Below are 22,247 nucleotides of genomic sequence, written 5' to 3'. Positions count from 1 at the left end.
ATGGCACTGTTTCAGCAGCAGAGGGCAATGTGGAGATAGAAGTCAGTGACACAGGGGAGAGGGTGTGTCTCTAAAAGGGAAGACTAGCGCTGTGCTGCAAGAGGGGCATTCTGAACCCACTTCTAGCAGTGACCTTGACTGACAGATTCTCTGCATCCAAATAACCATCCAGTGGAAGTGACCCAAACCAGATCAGAAGGCTTGAAAAATTAGAAAGGAGCCATATTGACTCTGAAACCCCAAAGGCTGGCCCAAACAGCTGATGACTATACCCCAACAGTGGTTCTCAAACTGACTGTGTGTTAACATCACCAGGGGAGTTTTAAAATCACTGATGCCCAGCCCCACCTAACTAAACCTGAACTAAATTCATAACACTGCAGTTTTAGAAAGTTTTCCCTAGTGATTCCACCATGAAATCAAGGTTGAAAAGCACTGCTTTGAACTTAATCCAACCCTTAGGCATCCATATCCAGCAAGAAATAGACAACCTCTATAAAAGTATTCACCCTAAGTGGGGTTCCCAGATAAAACACAAGATCCCCAGGTAAATTTGAATTTCAGATATATAATGAATAATTTTTATAAGTATATCCCAAATATTGGTTGCATGGGACATACACTAAAAAATTATTCATTCTGTAGTTTTATTTATAATTCTGACCACTGTAGCCACCAAGCCTCCCCTCAGATATGGCTATGGAGAATATTCTCCCAGAAAGTAGAGTGTGGAACAACAGAGAAGCTGATCAGGGCTCTCAGCCAGCTGGCAGGTAGGTAGCCCTTGCAGGCAGGTTTGCCAGAGTGTCACTGACGTAGGCTCCCAATCCCCCAGCACTTGCTAAGCCCTCAATGGACATCAACCATCATTCTGAAGAAAGCTTCACTTATGAAAATGAACTCACATGCACCAATATATACCACAGTGTGCGTCATCTTGGTATTCATTTAAGTAGAAAGATTTCCTAGATTGCATCAATTATGATTTGGTGATAAAACAATGAGTCAGTTTCAACTTTCCAGGAAAGTATCTCCAGGAAGTGTCTGGCACCACGGTATTGGCACTCTGTCCCTTTCTTGTGGTTTCTGTCCCTCTTCAGAGGTCTCGAAACTCCCCCCCACCCCCAGTATTCTTCTCAACCTGTGGCTCTGATTAGTTGGGAAACCACAATCAATGGAGTCATCACAAGGAAAATGCTGGTTTACCTTTTATATAAGGACCTTCAATATTTTGAAGAGCCGTGCTGGGCAAAACCACTCCGTAAACATTTGTTGTTTGATATATATGATACAACAGCTACAAGACAGTGCCAATCCTGCTGACTGATCCACATATTGAGTGTGAGAACAGAAAAGGGAGGGTCGTGGGGAGGTGGAGAGGATGTTGTGAGATGTCAGCAGAAATATTTATTACATCACACAATTCAACAATGGAAATAAATTACAAAAGTTAAATAAGATACAAAAACTAAAATTAAAGTTAAAAAGGGCTGTAGCGTGTGGCTGGGGGTGGGGGTGTGACCCATAGGAGAGGTGCCTCCAGAGTTCCAAGGTCATTGCCTTGGCTCAGGTGACTGCCCCCCAGTCTGCACATAGATGTAACACCTTTCTTGTAGCTTCTAGGCCACTCAGGCATTCAGCTCCAGGTTGGTGATGTATTCCTGGACCCAGGCCTCCCTGGGGTCAGCACAGATCTCCCGGCCTCTTTTGGTTTGGAAGCTGTGGAGAAGGGTGGAAGGATTACATACTGAAGAATCTAGCAGGGGAATCCTGGATCCACTGTGACCCCTCCATCCTCCTCTGCCTCAGACCTCTCAGGGTCTATCCATATGCTCACAAAATGTGCCCTCAATCTTGGGGATCATGACCTTCTCTAGGTCTCCAGTGGGAGTCCACTCAGAAAGCCAACCTCTTACTGTCACCTCAACTCTCTCTTCCCTCTGTCCAGGGACAGGTCTTCCAGGACTCCCTACAGGCACCAGACCAGGTGAGAAAACATGGCAGTGGCCTCCCTTGGCATACTGTGCTCTGATGGGTCTCAGAAGCCTGAGTCCTTCAAGGGGTGCCTCACCCCAGACCTCCCATCTCCTTCCTTAGGCTGAGCAGGAAGACTGGGCCTTACATGACACCGGGCTTGGAGCATTGGCTGCTGGTCTCATAATAGTCGACCACAAATTTGCGTGGAATCTGCCGGGAGATATAGACGAAGCAGCAGGAGGTGGGGGTGTCGGCACCAACTGAGAGAGACAGAACAGAAAGACCCTAAGTCACTCTTCAGAAGAAAGGACAAGCCAGCCACTCCCTGAGGGTCAGGAAGAACTGGAAGAAGACGGTATTTCTCTGGAGTGGCAATGTGGGTACAAAGAGATCCAGAAGGAAGAGATCTTTTCCTGGACATTTTTATTTCTGTGTCTCTCTTTCAGTGTCTATCTTGGCTTGGGGGTCTCTCTGTCTCTCTGTAGGGAATTGAGTTTTCTGAACAAACTACTCCTTTTCTGCCTCTCCCTGGGTAGTTGCATCTGGAATTCATGAGGAGAGCCAAGGCCACACCCCTGGGAGCCAGTTGGACACAGATTCTACCTCTTGCCGAAATCCCAGTTGGGCGTCCATTTTTCTACCCTTAGAAAGGGACTTCCTCCCACTCTCTCCCAGAGCTGGACAACAGAATTGCTAAAACCTCATGGGAAAGAAAATCCTTCTCAGGAAATAGTCTCTGAGATCTTTCTGAAGTTCTCTACTTGGAGCGGCTAAGCCACAAGACTTTGGCCTTGTGGTCCAAGCCACAGGCAGATAGCAGGAGGGCAGGGCAAGAGGGAGAAGGGAAGACAGACTCACAAAAGGAAGAGCAGGTCTGGGAACAGAGTGTCGCGGTGAGAAGCAGGACAGCCAGGGCAGCCTTGGGGACCTCCATGTCGCTGGGCAGCAGAGTGTGAGATCAAGCAGTGGTCAAGCAGAGCTGACACTGGGGACTTGCAGCCACTGCCTCCTTCTGGGGTCTAAGCCATGTCTTCTCTTTATAAGCAGCCTCAGGGCATTAAAAGATAGAAAGTTGAGGAAACCAAGGTGGGTGGGGTGGATTTTAAATTGTTGGTGTCATGCGTGAGTTGCATAAAGCCAGGAGAGCTCTGGGTGGCCACAAGGGTTCAGGTTATTTGCAACAACGGTTTGGTTGCCTACTTGAGGAGGAAATGGTTCCCACAGTGAGAGGAGGTGAGATGCTGGTGTGACCCAGTTAGCTGGCGCCTTCTCACAAGAGCAGATCCATCCATCAAGCATTTCACCCAAAGGGCCTTCTGATATGCACCCCAGCTGTTCAAATGGCATCGATGTGACACAGGTGACAATGCCATGGAGTCTTGAAAAACACACCCCATGCTAAAACACACCCCAGGTGGAGACAAGCAGAATTGGGGAAGTCTCAGCTACCAAGGGGCAAGATTGAGGCTGGCCTTTCAGACTTTGGCTGGATCATCGAACGTGTACAAATCTCTGCAATATCAGGTAGTATAAGTGCCTGGCAATTAGCTCTTTTGATGGTAACCTAAGTGTTCTTTTGATTGTAATGTAAGATTTTGATTGCTGAGGCACCCATTTCAAAGACTCGCTGCCTGTGACACCACTAGATAAAGAGCCAGGTTGCCCCGTCCATAAATTTCTCCCTTCATAGAGGCCTGAGTAACCTATATCACTGGCCACTTGAGCCACTCTGCTTTTCCCTTCCTGCACTCTAACTCCTGCTCTTATGTTTTACATTTACCAATAGTGAACCCACAAAGCCCCAGGCATCCCACCCCTAACACCAAAAGAAGCAGAACACCAGGTCTACATTCTATTCTCTCTCTACCAGTAACCTCACTGGGTGACCCTCAGACATGCCGTGTACCCCTATGAGTAATAAACCTTGTATTTTAAAATTTCCCTGTGGTTGTTACAATCGTAAGAACTACAAGGGCTGATCCAGTCACAACATTGGCTCCAGTCGGGGAAATGTCTGAGGGGCTCACCACAAGCAGTACCTACCCCAGGTATTTGTAGCTCACAGCATCACTATCAAAAGGCTGAGGCTCACACAAAACAGCTGGGCCCTGGGTTAGTTGGGCTAACTGGGGGGCTAAGTGAATGATGAGCCTTAAACTCAACAACTCAACAACTCAAAGGTTGTTACCCTTTGACCAGCAAAGTACTCTGCCATTATCTATCCTACAGATATAAACACAAAGATGAAGAACATTGTATGCATAATGGTGTTTGTCACAGCTTATTTGTAACAATTTTAAAAAGGACCCTAAAAGCAAAAAAGTGAAAATAAAAGGGACCTACAATTAAATCAATGGTGGTGTATTCATCTCTTGTAACTGAGAAAGTGAAGACATTTTCTTTTTTAATGTTTATTTTTGAGAGAGGGAGAGAGAGAGAAACAGTGTGAGTGGGGGATGAGCAGAGAGAGAGAGGGAGACACAGAATTGGAAGCAGGCTCCAGACTCTGAGCCATCAGCACAGACCCCGACGCAGGGCTCAAACCCATGAACCATGAGAACATGACCTGAGCCAAAGTCAGATGCTTAACCAACTGAGCCATCCAGGTGCCCCAAGAAAGTGAAGAAATTTTCAAAGGAAGTCCTTGTTCCTCAAAAATCCTAGAACATTTCCTGTTTCCTCAATATAAAGTCAAGATGGCATTTCCAGGGTTTGTCTGGCAGCTTAATGACATCATCAGGGACTCTTTTCTTATTTCCCCCCAAATTTTGTTGGCTTTTCTTTGGGGGGGGTGGAGCTTATCACTTCATGGTTACAAAATGGCTGCTGCTGCTCAGAGATCAAGTCTGCACAAAGTCTTCTCCACATTTGTAGAAGGGAGTCTCATAGGAGTAGGGGAAAAGCAACATTACTAATGTTTTTAATTCAAATTGGGTGTTTGTACTTGATTTGTAATGTGAACTGTAGATCACCCCCAAAGTAGCAAAAGATAATTTTATTTTAAAGATTTTATTTTTCAAGTAATCTCTACACCTAATGTGGGGTTTGAACTCATGACCCCGAGATCAAGAGTCGCATGCTCTTCCAACTGAGCCAGCCAGGCACCCTAGCAAAAGCTAATTTGAAAATACATAAAATACAGAAAAGATTAAAACTTATTTTATTTCTGAAAGCTAAGTAGATGGCAAGGCAAGTGCCAGTAAGGATGTGGGTGTTTGCCTATATATTCTTCCTGTCTTACTGTGGCACATGTGAATTCTGAGGCATAATTTGAGTAAGATTTCTTTCCCGGAAAATAGGAAATATGTTATTACCCAAACCTAACCACTATTAACATTTTGGTTTATTTCTTTCAAGTGCAATTTTTTTCTAGGTTTATGATAATTCAGTTTGCTAACTTGTTTCTTTACTTTTTTTACTGTGTGTCTGGGAGGTGAGGGGCAATGTTGTAATCATGATATGAATGTAATTTTGTATTTTTATTATTTATACTTAACATCATAAGACTTTCCCAAATCCTTACAGTATTTTTTAAGAGCTGCCTAATTTATTCAACCATGAGCCCAGTGCATTAATATTATCATGCATTATTGAAGCACATTTGGACAGATTCCATTTTTTTAATTTTAAATTATTTTGTAAATAAGCTGTACTAAACATCTAACCCATAAAACCTTCTCCATAAGTGAAGTTATTTCTATAGGATATTTTCCTAGCTTTACTTTCAGGGCCAAAAAGTAAGGACACTTAAGGCTCCTGATCTGTATAGATACCCCATTATCTAATGTGTGTTCATTTTTACTCCCTGTTGTCAAACCCAGTGATGGTATATTATAGAGATCTGAGAGTGCTTGGTGAATGAAACAGTGAAGAAAAAGCAGGTTTTGTCACTCTTGCCGTGCCTGTGGCCCCGGCTTCCCTGATTCCATTCTGTCCATCTGGACCTGGATCAAATATAGATCAAGTTACATAACACTCCATGATATCATTATATACATCAGTGCAGTCAAAGCACCACTGAAGAGCATCAGACATGTCTGCTTTGTGGACGCAAAAAGCGAGAGGTGCAGTTTGTAGACAGATCTGCCCTTAGTAGAAGGAACCAGCTAAGCCTGGTCCCCTGGTGACAACTCCTGGTTTCCCCTTCATTGGTTAATAATTTTCTTAGAAGCGCTCTGATCAACATGATGTCATGGTCCTTTTCACCCAGGGTGTGGTTTAAGTGTGACTTGTGTGCCCAGGATGCTAAAGCATCACCATAGATGTCAGTCTGTATAGTCAGAAGAGCTGTGGCTGAGCATCAGATCTGGTCTGTGGGAGGAATCATTAATCTGTAGATCTCTCCATGCACATAGAGCTCTAACACACAACATCTCACCTCTTGTCACTGTCCTAAACCTTTCCACACAGTCAGTTTAACAGGCAAGTGACTGAGCTATTCTTGTGTACCCTGAGCCTTCATGTGACACCAGGTGCCCTAGCATATGTGATTCATAGTGACATATGTCATATGTGACTCATAACATGACACCATACAACAACTTCTCTGTCCATCCCCAACCCCTGGCTTCCCATGCTCCAGAGTTGCCTATGAAGGGACAAGGACATGGCTTGGACCCCAGAAGGATATAGACAGCAACAAGTGCCCAGTCTTGTCTTGGCTTTGCCCACACTCCTCTGTGCCCAACATCTTTAAAGTCTCCACAGCTGCCCTTATTGACCATCTCCTCAGCTCACAGTCTTATCTGCACCACAAGACTCTCAACCCTTACCCTTTTTGCTATTAGGGTTGTGTCCCAATGGTCTGGACAGATGTCTAAGCCATATCACTTAAGTCCTATAGCTGGAGTCCCTAAATGAAAGCAAAGAACATCACAAAAGGTTTCAAAATGTTCTAAGGTGTTTCCCAAGGGGTTTTATCTATCCTGTATCTGGATCCAAGAGGCAGAGGAAGGTTAGAACCCATTTGTAGCTGGGAAAATTGAGGCTTAGCTCAGTCTCTAACAAGATGCAGATGCCAGGTCTAGTGGTAGATTTCCCTCAGTTCTCCCAAGAAACTCCACCCTTTGCTGACTTACAGAAGATGAGGTCTGGGGGCACCTGGGTGACTCAGTCGGTTAAGCACCAGACTTCAGCTCAGGTCATGATCTCACGGTTTGTGGGTTCAAGCCCTGCATCGGGCTCTGTGCTGACAGCTCAGAGCCTGCAGTCTGCTTCAAATTCTGTGTCTCCCTATCTCTCTGCCCCTCCCCCACTTGCAGCTTGCTCTTTGTCTCTCTATCTCTCTCAAAAATAAACATTAAAAAAAAAAAAAGAAGAAGAGGATGAGGTCTTCTGGGAAATATTTCTGTAGACCAGATGAAGTTTCCCTAAAAGAGGTGGAGAAAGGGCTCATGGTTCCAATAGCTATACTCCCTCAAGAGGGAGCTAGAGACTGAGAATAAGACAGAGATTCAAAACAAAAATTCAAGGCAAACAAGAAATGCCTTGCTTCCTTGGTTCCTTTTGTGTCCCACTCAGCAGCTCAGAGCAGTGACATCTCTCCATCAACTTCCCGCTGGGCCCCTCAGAGGGTGGAAGAAATTGACTCACTTTTCTCAGACTCTTGATTGCTGCTCCCTCACGCTGAGGGTAGACATCACACTGGTCCTGCAGTTTTTCTTCTTTCTCTCCAGATCTGTCCCAGATTTGTTGACAATTATGGTGACACCAACAGCTAGTGTTCCTCTCCTTATATAATGTCAAAATCATTCCTCTTTCCCAGAGAGAAGCAGGTCATGTAGAGGAGAGACATTCCATGGACATGGGCTGCGGAGCAGACAGGCATGGACAGAGGGTTTTATTTCTTTCTGATTTCTTTTTTCTTCCCAGGATTTTTAAAAAATGTTTATTTATTTTTGAGAGAGAAAGAGAGAGAGAGTAGTGGTGGGGGAGGGGTAGAGAGAGAGGGAGACAGAGGACAGGATCCAAAGCAGGCTCTGCTCTAACAGCAGAGAGCCCCATGTGGGGCTTGAATTCACAAACCATGAGATCATGACCCACGCCAAAGTTGGATGCTTAATCAACTGAGCCACCCAGGCACTCCTCTTCCTAGGACTTTTAAAACAAATTTACATTTAACATTTTGCATCTATCTTTTTAATATTTAATAGTAAACATCAAGTATTTTTGTCATTCTATTTGTTTACGTGGCTGGCTAACAGTCCATCAGTGGATTAACTTCATTATTCCAACACCGTGGAATATATAGTTTGGTGTTAATTATTTGATTATAGGTAAGCTGCACCAAATAACATTGTCCCTAAAATTTTTCCCATTGATGAGTTCATTTCTTTAGGATAGAGTCCGAGAAGTCGCTTCTGGTTGAAAGAGTATGGACATTTGTAAGACTGCTGACCCTCATCCAGTATAAAATCTGGACTTCATTGCAGGTCTATGAGGAGTATTTGATAAATAGACCAATTACTGAAAAGCTAATCCTTACTTTTACTATTCTTGTACCTCCAGGATTTCCAATTATGTTCTTTCCTTAGGGTGTAGTTAAGCTTGGTTTATACTGCTTGACACTGAATGACATTATTACCCCTGTCACATTTACATGGAGAATCACTGTGGAAGTCCATCAGAACACTCTGCTTTATGGGGCGCCTGGGTGGCTCAGTCAGTTGGGCACCCAACATCGGCCCAGGTCATGATCTCAAGGCTCATGGGTTAGAGTCCCACATGGGGATCTGTGTTGACAGCTCAGAGCCTGGAGCCTGCTTCAGATTCCGTGTCTCTCTCTCTGTCTCTCTGCCCACCCCCATGCTCTCTCTCTGTTTCTCAAAAATAAATAAACATTTAAAAAAACACTCTGCTTTATGGAAGGAAGCTAGTCCCCCATCTGGATAAACAACTTCCTCTTGAGCACCCCAATTAAATTAGTAATTGAACCACTCTTGTTTGCACCTTAAACCTCTCTTATAGCAGTAGTGAGTTCCCAAGCCCCATCTCAGCTCTGCCCACAATGCTCTGCCTGTCCAACACCATGAGGGGTCTCGTGCCTGCCATCTTTGTCCTCCTCTGCACCATGGCCCCCTGCTCTTATGCACAAAGTGAGTCTGTTGTCCACTTGCCTTCAACAGTTGATCCCCATATGTTGGCCAGAAGTCGATCCACACCTTCCTAGTGCTGTGGCCTGAGAACCATCATGTGACATTTGAGAGCCTCAAGTGGGCTTTCAAAACGATGTGGTTGTTTTCCTCAGAAGGGTTCAAAAGGAGTCCGTTGATCAAGGCTGCAGAATGGAAGTTAAGAGAGGTTATCCTATTTCTCAGATGAGATCACTGAGGTCTAGTTTATTGGATTATTAACGTAAGGTAGAATCTAGGTCTATTGAGATCTTATTGGTGCTGGTAAAATTTAGAATCACCTCAGCAATTCCCAAGAGTTATAAAAATTGTTCCAACTTTCACTCAGTTTCCATATGATTTAATGGATTAAAAAAAATTTTTTTTACCCTAAAGAAAGTTAGGAGAAGGGAGTAGATGCTCTATAGGCTAGTTCCCTGCAGAGTAAGGTAGAGACCAAAATAGACAAATCCAGAGACAAGACTAGGGAATTTAATGAGAAACAAACAAATTAATTAAAAAGCCAAATTATTTCCAGTTTCCTTTCCTCCCATGCCTCAACTCTGAGCTATGCTATCTCTCTTCACCTCTTCCAGACCCTCTCAGACTTGCCTGGGCTCCAGAGCAACTTTTGCTATTCTTGTTCCCTCACAGATAAGGTTTACACCACATCCCCCTGCTGCTTTGCCTGTATGTCCCTGAAGATCTCCCACAACGCTGTGGTTGCCTATTTTAAGACCAGTGACCAGTGCCCCAAACATGGTGTCGTGGAAGTATCAGTCCTCCTGCCTAGCCCTGGGGAGACACAAGATGTGGGGGTTGGGAGTGTTCACAGGAGTCAGAGCAGGGGGTGCTCCAGCTGGTAGATAAGGAGTTGTCCTAAGAAGGCCTAGTCTTCTGGGGGCCTTTTGTGCATGCAGGACACACAGAGAGGCCATTGAGCTGTTTCCTGACATGGGATTGGGTCTGCAGGGAGCCAAGGAGGTCATGCCCAGAAAGAGAGAGGAGAGAAGAAAGAAACAGCAGAAAGGAAGTGGCCTGAGTTATCTCCATAAATCACTCAGGGGAGAACCAGGAATCCTTGAGGTTTGGGGCATGATGCTTGATAAGGTGGACCAGCCCTAAGCTGCCCACAGGGATGAAGATGAAGTGCCCACAGGTGGTCAAGAATGTCCTTACTCATTCTCTATATAATACTTCTGCCTTCTCCATAGATTTGTTGCCAAACAAATTGACACAGTATTTCTGTGTCAATTGACACAGTATTTCTGTGTCAATTGACACAGTATTTCTGTGTCAACCCCAGCAGTGCCTAGGTCCAGGAATACATCAGGGGCCTGGAGGAGAATCCAAATGGTCCAGAAGAAACCCATTAGAGGTGTGGGTAGATTGAGCAGCAGGGACCTGAACCAGAGAGCTGCTGCCACAACTCCAGAAATTCCCTCTCCCTTCTCCTAACTGCATTCTGAAAACTTTTATTTAGTTAAGCTATTTAAATATTATAAATTGTTTTATTATTTGGTGTTTTTCTCTGAGCAATCATATGACACCCTCTTATCCCCAAGTCTCTTCCCAGTCAGTCATACAGTGGTTGCCATATTCAGTGTGATAGTGAAAAACTGTTCTTCTGTCTCTGAGTAGACACTGGACCAAATCCATCAATAGATGCATATTGAGTTTTTAATGAGCCCTGTACTCTGTTACACATGTCAGAATAATAAAGATTATTTTTGCTTTCTTAGGTGAATCTTGGACTTTTGACTATTCTTTGCTTTGGTTTGGTTTTCCTGACAAAGCAGTTTCATTGGTTGGAAAGAAAGAGAGGGAATATTTAGGGACATCTGAGCAGGAAGGGAAGACAAGAGAAAAAGGATAAGTGTCATTCTAATGATACCAGGCTTTAGGCTGGTGACACATTCCTCATAGGCTGAAGAATAAGCAAAGTATTCAAAACAAATGCAGATTTATATGCACCAGGGAAACCGCCACTTGTATGAACAACAAATCAAGGCATTCAATCATGCGTATTTATGCATTTTCTTAAGTTCTGCTTTCTTAAGAATAAAAACTAACAGATTTCGAGGACTCACTATGAGCCACATGACATCCTGTACCAAGGAATTTACATGCATTGTCTAGTCTTCAAAATATCATTGTGTTGTATATACTGATTATCTCCCTTTGACATATGAGGAAACAGTCTCAGTACGTTTAAGAAAGTCACCTGAGGTTACACAGCTAGTAACATTGGAATCAAGCCTGCAGACCAGAGCAAGTACCACATTCTTAATTAGCCCTTAATTAACCCTCTCTTAATGTGCCCTTGTTCTACCTGAAACAGAGTTATCAGGAATGCACAATTCCCTAATAAGAGTGAGCCTAAGCTAGGCAAGCAAGAAGTAAGGAATTGTTGGTCTAAGATCCCAGAAAAGACAGAAATCCATAGATGTGAGCCTGGCATTAGAGATCTCCTCTAGACTGAAGATGTTTGCAATTGAGGAGAGGTTGCAGGGGAGGTAATCTGAACCTTTTACACTTTTACATTTTCATTTTAGAGGAAAATGAAGAGTCCAGGGCTGCCCCAGTGAAGAGACCTTAGGAAACCATTCTCTGCTTGGGCTGATGCCTTAGAAGTAAGAGTAAATTAGAAGTGAACCAGCCCTTGGGGGGCCTGGGTGGCTCAGTCAGCTAAGCATCTGACTTTAGCTCAGGTCATGATCTCATAGTTGGTGGGTTCAAGCCCTGCGTGGGGCTCTCTGCTGTCAATGGGGAGCATGTTTGGGATCTTCTGTCCCCCTCTCTCTCTGCACTTCCCCTGTTCACGTGCTCTCTCTCTCTCTCTCAAAAATAAACACTTTAAAAAAAAAGTGAACCAGCCTCTAAACAGACAAAGGGCTATCTTTGGATACCTGGGTGCCTGGGTGGTCTCAAAATCTGAAACTCTGAAAGTTTTAAAAACACGATTCCAGATGTTAGTGAACAAAAAGCTTGACAATCAAAGCTTGAACTTTTTGGCAAGGCACTAAAAACTGTAATGACTATGACTGCAGATTTGCAAAAGTCAAAAGTAAATTCCAGAACTGAAAAATGCAATAATTGAAATAAAAATTCAGAGCAGATTAAATACAACAGAAGAGATGTTAATAAAGTTAAAACCTATCAAAATGAAGCAAGGAGAAACAGGAGAATAGAAAATACAAAAGAGAGAATAGGAAGACATAGAGGCTAGAGGAAGGTATCTGTCATCTGGTAAATTGGAATCCCAAAATGAGATGAGAGAGAGAAGATTAATAATGGCTAAAATTTTTACAAAACTGATCAAAGATATACTTTCGAAGATTCAAAGAGGGAAGACATCATCCCAGTTGCTATCAATGGGCCAAGTTTAATGCAGCCACTCCTCCCATCAGCCCTAGCCTGCAGAGGAGAGATACCACAGAGCTTTTTAGAGTTGCTAGTGCCCTCTTAACAGTGAATCCTGATGGTTTCGGAGGATAGTGTGGTCTCTGGGATTTACCATGAAACACAATCTGGTGGGTCTTCCAGCCTCACACAATATATCCATTCCAGCATGCTCACCTCTATGAACCTTTCTCCTCCATCTGTCATGGCAAGTCAGGTATTTTAACTTCAGTCAGCATGATCCATTGCTTTCTCCAGGCTTCCAGAGCTTTCCTGGCAGCAAATTTTTATTAATCCCTGGGATCCTTGTCAGGTAGTTATAACCTATATCCAAGGAGTACTCCCAAGTCAATAAGCTCCTCCTTATCCAGTCTGGTGTTCCAGCTTCTTTGATCAGGCACCCTGAAAATCCAAACCCAAGTCACTTCCCCAGCTCAGGCTAGCACATGCTTGCTAAATTTTGCTGTTGCTTTGAAATGTAGTCCCTTTTCTCCCTTCTCAGAAATATAATTGACTGATACAAGAAGGCTATATAGCAAGAAGATATGGAAAATATGAATAGTCTTTTTTCTATTATGGAATTAAATCAGTAATTAAATTCTTTTGGGGAAAAAACCTCATACCTAGCTGGCTGCATAAGCAAGTTCTGTCAAATATTTATGGAAAAAATAATGGAGGATGAATAGCCTCTTAACAAATGGTGCTGGAGCAACTGAACATCCATAGACCAAAAAAAAAAAAAAAATCTTGACTTCAGCTTAACAACTTACACAAAAATTAACTCAAAATAGATGTAAAACATAAAACTATAAAGCTTTTAGAAAAAAATGTAGGAGAAAATCTTCAGGACCTAAGACTAGGCAAGGAGTTTTTAGGTTTGACACCAAAAGTATGACCCATAAAAGGAAAATTTGATAAATTAGACTTCATAAAAATTTTAGAGTAGCTCTTCCAAGGGTCCTGTCAACAAGGTGAAAGACAAGGTATGGAGTGAGAGAAAATATCCACAAACCACAGATCTGGCAAAGGACTTGTATTTGGAATACATAAAGAACTCTCAAAACTCAACAGTAAACAAACAATACAATTAGAAAATGGGGAAAAGCATGAATGAGTATTTCAATGAAGAGGATATATGGATGGTAAATAAGCAATGGTATTGTGACTGTGGTTTTTTTCATCGTTATTTTTATGTTTTTAATTTTATTTATTTAAGTAATATCTACACTCCATGTCAGTCTCAAACTCATGACCCCAAGATTCAGAATTGCAAGCTCCTCTGACTGAGCCAGCCAGGTACCTTGATCCTTATTTTTAAATATATAGACTGAAATAGGGAGGTAGGTAAGATAATGTCACCTTCCCCCCACCCCCACAAAGATGTCCATGTCTTAATCCCCGGAAACTGAATTTATGTTACACAGCCTGCAGGAATCAAGACTGCTATCCACTGACTCTGAGATGGGGAGACTATCCTGGATTATCTGAATGGACCCAATGTAATCACAGGGATCCTTATAAGGGAGGCAGGAGTGTCAGTGTCAGAGTAACACAACGTGAAGAAGACCTGAGTCATTGCCAGCTACATCCAAAGAATGTGGGCAACTTCTAGAAGCCAAAAAAAGTAAGAAAATAGATACTCCCTGAGAGCCCCCAAAAAGGAATGCAGCCCTGCAAATACCTTACTTTTAACCCAGTGAGACCCATTTCAGACTTCTGACCTCCAGAATGGTACAAGAATAAATTTGAGTTGTTTTAAATTGTTTTAAATTACCGAGTGTGTGGTAATTTGTTACAGCAACAATAAGGAGCTAATACAAATATTTACAGATAAAATGATATCGTAGTGGTTTTAAATTTTTTTAATGTGTATTTGTTTATTAGAGAGGGGCACCTGGGTGACTCGGTTAAGCGTTGGACTCTTCGTTTAGGCTGAGGTCATGATCTCACAGCTCATGGGTTTGAGTCCCACATGGGGCTCTGTGCTGACAGTCCAGAGCCTGCTTGGGATTTTCTCTCTCTCACCCTCTCTCTCTGCCCTCCCCTGCTTGGGCACTCTCTCTGTATTTCTCTCTCAAAATAAATAAACTTTAAAAAAAAAAAGGGAGAGGGAGAGAGAGAACGTGAGCAGGGGTGAGGCAGAGAGAGAGGGAGAGAGAGAATCCCAAACAGACTCCGCATTGTCAGTGCAGAGCCTCACGTGGGGCTCAAACTCACAAACCATGAGATCATGACCTGAGCCAAAATCAGGAGTCGGACACTCAACCCACTGAGCCACCAACGTGCTCTGATATCGTAGTGGCTTTAAAACATGGCCACAATTTCTCTGACATTCTTCTCATGAGAGGCGGGATCTAGGTCCCCTCTCAGTGAGTCTGGACAGGCTTGTGACTGCTTCCATTACAGCAGAGGAGATGCAATATGTGACTTCTTCTGTGGTTAGGTTATAGAGGGTCATGCACCTTCCACCTTGTTCACCAGAAACAGTCATCTTTGAGCCAACAGATTGCCATCCAGGAAGGGCCACACGCAGACAGCTTCTGTTGATGGTCCATGCTGACTCTATCTTTCAACAAGCCCAGCCCAGGTGCCAGACAGGTGATGGATGAAGCCATCCTCAAAATGGACCTTCCAGCCCAGAGGTGAGGGTTATTTATTATTAGATAGTCTGTGGCATCATAATTTATATCACATCTGTGTGGCCAGAGTTGTAAAATAGCATCAGTACCTTCTGCTCTATGAGAGAGTAACAACCAGCCCACAGTTTACAGATATATCTATTTTTGCAAGGAGACCTGTGGTGAGATCAGCTCTTGGCCACCCACCAACTAGAGAATTTCTTCAGAACGTTCTTGATGAAGTAGCAAACAATTTTCTGAGAAGTGCACCAACTGATGGAGAAGTTGAACTATTTTTGCAGATACTCTGAACCCGTGCATTAACCAAAGGGTGTTGACAACCTCTGGTTTGTGCAACTCACAGCATGACACCAACACTATCATTAAAATCTGCCCCTCCCTTTACCCCCAGTTTCCATCTTCTGATGCCATGGGGCTTTCTATAAAGAGAAGTGGTAATGGCTTGAAACTGGGGCCAGCTGCAAGTACCCAAATCTTGTCTTATCTGTGCCAATGCTTGATCTCAGAATCTCCTGCCTGCCCAGCATCATGGAGGCATTTGAGACTCACCATGACCCTTTGCTCCCAGAACTTCTCGATACCATGTCAGTCTATTATCCATTCTGCCTTTTTTCAGATGTTACCCTCTCTGGTCGCAGGTAAGACTACATCAAAAATGTCCTGATGACAAAGATCACTCAAGTGATAATAGAGAATTCAACATGGGGTTTTGAACACCCCTGTTCTCTCTTCCAAAAAGGTCCAGGATATCATATTCTACCAAGTAGTTGAGAGAAAGAGAGAGAGAGAGCAGAGGAGGTAAGTTCCACTTTATATATAAAATAATTGAAGCCAAATTCACTGAATAACTGTTGGCAAGAGGCACACTCCATGTCTATTTATTTCCCATTGGTGTAAGTAAGTTTAGAGTCATGTCAGCTCTTCTCAAAAGCCCACTTGTTTTGGTGACATAAGAGATATCCCAGGTTGATCTCTGTTCTATTGTGACATCCCGGGCTAGATGAATTTCCATTCTAAAGAAGGCAGAAAGATAAGACATTTTAAGTTCCCTTAAGAATAAAAACCAAAACAGAGAGATAGAGACAGGGAAATTTCTAGGAAAAAAGCACATGCCTGATTTGAGTTCCCCAACTTTAAGAAATGCTAGATATTTCTAGTTCCTTCTTTTTTCAATGTTTATTTATTTCTTTTTGAGAGAGGGGTGGGGGGGGCAGAGAGACAGGGAACAGAGAATCTAAAGCAGGACCTGAGCTGTCAGCACAGAGCCTGACATGGGGGCTTGAACTCCCCAATTGTGAGATCATGGCCTGAGCTGAAGTCGGATGTTTAGCCAACTGAGCCACACAGGTGCTCCTAGTTCCTTCTGACCTTTTGGGGGGTTAGGGTCAGGGATAAGAAGTTGATTTTCTTTGGCTTTCAAATGACTCAGTCTTGGGACGCCTGGTTGGCTCAGGTGGTTAAGCATCTGACTCTTGATTCCAGCTCAGGTCATGATCTTATGGTTTGTAGTTTTGAGCCCCCCATCAGGCTCTGCACTGACAGTGAGGAACCTACTTGGAATTCTCTCTCTCCCTTTCTCTGGTCCTCCCCCACTCCCTTTATCTCTCTCTCTCTCTCTCTCTCTCTCAAAAATAAATAAATAGAGGCACGGGGTGGGGGGGCTCAGTTAAGCATCCAACTTTGGCTCAGTTCATGATCTCACCATTTGTGAGTTCAAGCCCCACCTTGGGCTCTCTGCTGTCAGCACAGAGTCCACTTCAGTTCCTCTGTCCCCCTCTCTCTCTGTCCCTCTCCTGCTCATGGTCTCTCTCTCTCTCTCTCTCTCTCAAAAATAAATTAAAAATAAAAAAATAGATTTGAAATAAAAACAAGCAAATAAATAAATAAATAAATAATTTGAGTCTCTTGCTATGCCTTGTCCAACAGTTGGTGTTGAGCTGAGGTGCTCTCAAAAGTTTGTAGCTGACTCTCATGAGACCGACAGCCAGTGCTCTAAGCCCAGTGACACGTAAGGGCATTCCTCCTGCTCACTCCTGGTGACAAACTGGGGAAGCCCTGGAGAGAAGAGGTAGATGCATTGGTAGAAGGAGGTAGACTGGGCACCACTGTAGGAGTATCTAGATCTCTGGCCCACCACAAGTACAGAAGAGACCCTCAGGTGTTTTCTGAGCCAGTCCAGGGCCAACATGGAACAAGGAGAAGCTGACCAAGTGCAGGAGAAGAGGGGAAAGGAACTAATAGTAGGAGAGAAAGTATAGGAGGAGATCCTCATGAGATATTCAAGGAAATTGGATGCCTTGAAGTATAAGAGCTGATTGCTGAGAAAGTGACAGACCCTGAGATGTCAAGTCAGAAAGAGGGATGGAAGGGCCACTGTGGGCTCAGAAATTTCCCTGCTGGCTATATATATCCTCCTTAATCTTTCTGACTCCTCCGTCCATTTAACTTCCAAACTAAAAGAGACCAGCTGGCCTGTGCCAACCCCAGTGATGCCTGGGCCCATCATGAACCTAGTCCTGAATCTGAAGGGTCTAGAAAGAAAGAGCCAAATCAATCAGTAGATTGAGAAGCAGGGACCTAAGCCAGAAGAATGGCACTTGGAACCCCTCTTTCATGGGTCTAAACCCCATGTCCCACTAACCAAACTCTGGAGCCTTCCCTACTTAAATTTTTGTTTATTTATTTCATCTTTATTTTTATTTTGAATTATGTTTTCTATTGAATGTTTTCTCTGAGAAGTCACATAGTGCATGGTGACGCAAGGTGATGTTGAATGGTTTTACTAAATCTTCCCTCTAGATATTTGAGCAAATCCATCAACAAACAAGAGTTTTTAAATACTCATTTCTCAATAAGTATTTGGTCTTTGCACTATGGTACAACCTTGTGAATAACAAACAGGCTTTTGTTTGTTTAAAAGTAAGCCTTGGACTTCTAGCCATTGTGCTGCTTGTTTTCTTGAACAGCAATAATACTGATTGGGAGGGATGAAAGGGGAAGTTTAAGCAAGTTGGAGAAGTGATAAAAGACTGAAAAAATAATAAAACATGCCACTGTAATGACACCTCACCTTACAATGGAGATATCAACCAGAAAAAGCCAGAGCTGAAACATGTTATAAATTAAGCCATAAATTATATTCTCTAAAGTAAAATCAGCGCTTGACATAAACAAAAGGGCAAGACATTCTTTCACGTGCATCTTTGCATTTTTAAAGAAACCAAGCTTTCTTAAGAATAGTAGCTTACTTCTATTGAAATTAATATGAATTAAGAACTTTCATGCACTGACTCATTTTGTCCTCACAATACCAATGTGATGCTTATTCTGTTCTTGAGCCAAATCATAGCTGAGGAAACAGAAGTTCAGGGAGGTTAGGTTAACTTCTCCATGGCTATTAGTTACCCGTGATGGAATGTTCACGTCCTGTGTTCTTAACCATCAGACCCCTATCTCCCAAGGTGTTGTTGCACCTGGAACAAACTTAACCTAACGTCCCCTCTGATTCCAGCTAACCAGGACATCATCCTCTTGGGTGTGCAAAAGCAAGATGATTCAAGTCCCTCTACCTGATACTGCATCTTCACTTTGCTAATGCTTCTCAAGCCAAAAGTCAGAGTGCAGGCAGTCTTCCCTGCTTGCCATCTATCTGTCTCCTTTCCCTTACTCAGATACACTCAGGGCACAGCAGCAAATACATTTTCTATGTAGACTCTACCTGAATAGCGAGAAGACTCCTCTTTCCTAGATGGCACCTCCAATCTCTACAAATATTCCCCTAGGAGTTCTCTCATCCACATTTAGGGGAGCAGTGCAAGTATAATAGTCATTGCCCTGGGCAATGATTCTCTCCTGTCCCCTCTCTCCGATATCCTGCTTCAATAGGTTAGAAGGCTGGGGAGAGGAATAGGGGTATTCCTGCCATCATCAGGGGATATGACCACGGGAGGGGTGTATACAGCATGGTCTTTTTTGAATGAAACAACAACTTTGTAACAGGATGAATCCCAGTCAACACCCAGTTAAATGACACAGAAAATTCCAAGGCAACACATGGCAGTGACACTGCCTAATGCTGGAAAATAAAGGAGAATAATTACTCATAAGATTACAACAGGACTCTATTTTGTATACAGGGAATCTACAACTATTTCTTCAATTTTAGAAAAGATATACACAATTTACATAAGGATTCATATTCTTCATACAAAGAAAATAACAGACATATTACATATCTATGTGTATTGAATTCTATAATTTTGCTTCTAAAAAAAGTTAACGTTTTCCTTTTCCCCATTATCCTTACTAGCGACTCTATTAGAATTGAAAATAAATGTCCATCCAGAGCAAGTCTTGGTGGCACTGAATACAAAAGTAACCAGGGACTTGGAGTACAAATGAAGAGTGAGCTCCTGACCAAGTTCTCCTACCTGAAGATATGGTCAAGGCTCTATCCACATCAAGACCTTTACATTTGCTCCCTCTGATTTCCCACAATTTTCATCTCCATGTCCAAAGACTTGTACACAAGTCATTATGACAGTTTATTTCAAATATCCCCAAACAGGGGTGCCTGACTGGCTCAGTTGGTGGAGCATGCAACTCTTGATCTTAGGGTCCTGAGTTTAAGCCCCATGTTGGGTAGGGAGCCTATCCCCAAACTTTATTCAAAACAGAACTTGGGGTGCTGGGCGACTCAGTCAGTTAAGCATCTGACCTTGGCTCAGGTCATGATCTCATGGTTTCATGGGTTCAAGCCCTCGGTCAGGCTCTGTGCTGGCAGTGCAGAGCTTGCTAGGGATTCTGTCTCTCTCCCTCTCTCTCTCTGCTCCTTTCACACTTGCACTGTCTCTGTCTCTCTCAAATAAATAAGTAAATAAATAAACTTAAAAAATAGAACTCAAATGTCCATAGGGTGGTGGGTGGATAAACAAATTGTGATACAGTCAGTTCTGCAAGAACATGACATGTACATTCTTAAAAACCACTGCACTCTGCAAAATCATGCAATAAAAACCACAGGGCTTAGGGAAAACAGAGTTGGGGCACAACACTGAAACACTTCATCAGTGATGCTAAGTGAAATAAACCATACAGAGAAAGACAGATACCATATGGTTTCACTAGTATGTGGATCCCGAGAAACTTAACAGAAACCCATGGGGGAGGGGAAGGAAAAAAAAAAAGGCGTTAGAGTGGGAGAGAGCCAAAGCATAAGAGACTGTTAAAAACTGAGAACAAACTGAGGGTTATGGGGGGTGGGAGGGAGAGGAGGGTGGGTGATGGGTATTGAGGAGGGCACCTTTTGGGATGAGCACTGGGTGTTGTATGGAAACCAATTTGACAATAAATTTCATATATTGAAAAAAAATAAATAAATAAAATAAAAAGTGACACACAAAAAAGAAATAAGAATGTAATAAAAATGTTAGCATAGTTTTACACATTTTAAATAGTTAACACAAATACAACAAATATGGCACTTTACTTTGAAAAAAGCCTGAAGTTTGCTAACAGAAGTGGGAGTATATTCTCTGAGCATACTGGAATTTAATTAGCAATCAATAACAATCAGGTTACCTGGGTGGCTCAGTCGGTTAAGCATCTGAATGTTGATCTCAGCTCAGGTCTTGATCTTGGGGTCATGAATTCAAGCCCTATGTTGGGCTCCACATTGGGCATGGAGCCTACTTTTAAAAAAATCAATAACAAGATATATAGAAAATGCCAAATATTTGGAAATAAAGAATGCAGTTCTAAATTGTTTATGCGCCAAAGATGAAATCACAAGGGAAACAAGAAAACATTTTGAACTAAATGGTAATGAAAACATATTAAAAATTGGCATTGTGAAGCTAAAGCAGAACCAAGAAGAGAATTTATAGCTTTAAGTGTTTCCTTGTACAACAAAGAAGGGTGTGAAATAAATTCATAACGCTTCCACCTTAAGAAGCTAGGAAAATTTGAGCAGATTAAACCCAAAGTAAGTAGAAGGAAGAAAATAATAAGATTGGTGGTAAACAATGAACAGAAAACAGACCAAAGAAAAAAGTCAGCAAAGTAAAAAATTGGTCATTTGGAAACATTACTGATAAGCCCTTGCTGCTTCTGTACATTTTTCACTGGGCCCCTCACATATGTCCTGTTAGAGACCAGCAGCTCATGCTCCCAGCCTGGGGCCATGTTTGGGCCAGTCCTCCTGCCCATCCCAGGGAGACATAGAATGTCCTTGCGGGACATAGAATGGACAGAGACACAGACAGGTGGGCCCTGCCAGGAGTGCAGGACACAGGGAGGGATCCCTGAGGTGTTTCTGATTGGCCCAGGGCCCACAAGGAATCAAGGAAGAGCTGAGAGGAGGGGAAGTCAGCTTCTGTGAACAATTAAAAAAGGTCTAGGGACCTCGAGGGCTGGGGGAATATGCCTAGCTCTGAAAGAAACTGGCTCTGAGATCTCCAGAACAGAAAGAGACATGGAGCAGAGAGAGATGCAATCTCTCAGACATTCTGTTGTGGAATTGTTCCTTTTTTATATACTTCTCCCTCTCACCATTGCTTCCTCCATCTAAGAGACTGGAAAGGTCTGTGCCAACCCCAGCAATGTGTGGGTCCAGAAACCCATCAGCTACTGGAATTCAATCCCCAAGGAGTCTGGACCCAGCAAGGAAAGCACTACATATGTGAACAGATTTGGGCACAGGGACCTGAGCCAGGAAACATCAGAAGCTGCTTCCAGACATGGTCTGGTGCTCTGATTATGTTTGTTTTAAATTTATGCGTGTTACATTATGGTTATAATTCCTTTTCAATTTCCAATTTTGTTACTTACTAAATGTTTTGGGAGGTCACCTGGCTCTGTCTTACTGCCCCTCACCTTTCCTCCTTCAGTCACACAGAGGATTTCAGTGGCTGTAATGAGCAGAGTCTAGGTAGACAATGTAAGAAATTCATCAGACCAGCAATATGTGTTGGCTCACAGTACCCAGTTCTAGGTTCTGAGTTTAGAAAGAATGAAGTTTAGCTTCCTTCCTTCCTTCCTTCCTTCCTTCCTTCCTTCCTTCCTCCTGTGTCCTTCCTTCCAAATTTCATTAGATGTGAAAGTATCCATATTGGGGAGGCTA

At 43.0% G+C, this 22,247-nt stretch overlaps 1 protein-coding gene and 1 long non-coding RNA gene across 3 annotated transcripts in view; both read right to left on the bottom strand.

Moving 5' to 3' along the window:
• Window positions 1-1,195: 1,195 nt before the first annotated feature.
• Window positions 1,196-7,781, bottom strand: LOC124513107 (C-C motif chemokine 3-like). Its single transcript, XM_047080855.1, has 4 exons — window positions 7,570-7,781; window positions 2,836-3,025; window positions 2,123-2,237; window positions 1,196-1,719 (listed from the first exon to the last, which is right to left on the bottom strand). The coding sequence occupies exons 2-4, from the start codon at window positions 2,909-2,911 to the stop codon at window positions 1,629-1,631; spliced, it is 282 nt and encodes a 93-aa protein (XP_046936811.1). The 5' UTR covers window positions 2,912-3,025; window positions 7,570-7,781; the 3' UTR covers window positions 1,196-1,628.
• A 1,317-nt stretch (window positions 7,782-9,098) lies between these two features.
• The window catches only part of LOC124513111 (uncharacterized), a 49,238-nt gene continuing 36,089 nt past the window's right edge, over window positions 9,099-22,247 (bottom strand). For both annotated transcript variants that reach the window (XR_006962299.1, XR_006962298.1), the window contains 2 exons: window positions 12,666-12,890; window positions 9,099-9,253 (listed from right to left, as the gene is read on the bottom strand). This is a non-coding gene — a long non-coding RNA (uncharacterized LOC124513111). The remainder of the gene's footprint in view (window positions 9,254-12,665; window positions 12,891-22,247) is intronic.

Source organism: Lynx rufus, unplaced genomic scaffold (assembly GCF_022079265.1).
Source record: "Lynx rufus isolate CCGP_SWC_20201006 ecotype Redwood Valley unplaced genomic scaffold, mLynRuf1.p SCAF_18, whole genome shotgun sequence".
Lineage (NCBI taxonomy): Eukaryota > Metazoa > Chordata > Mammalia > Carnivora > Felidae > Lynx > Lynx rufus.
Note: the sequence above shows the minus strand (reverse complement) of the source record. Positions and strands in the feature narration are given on the sequence as shown.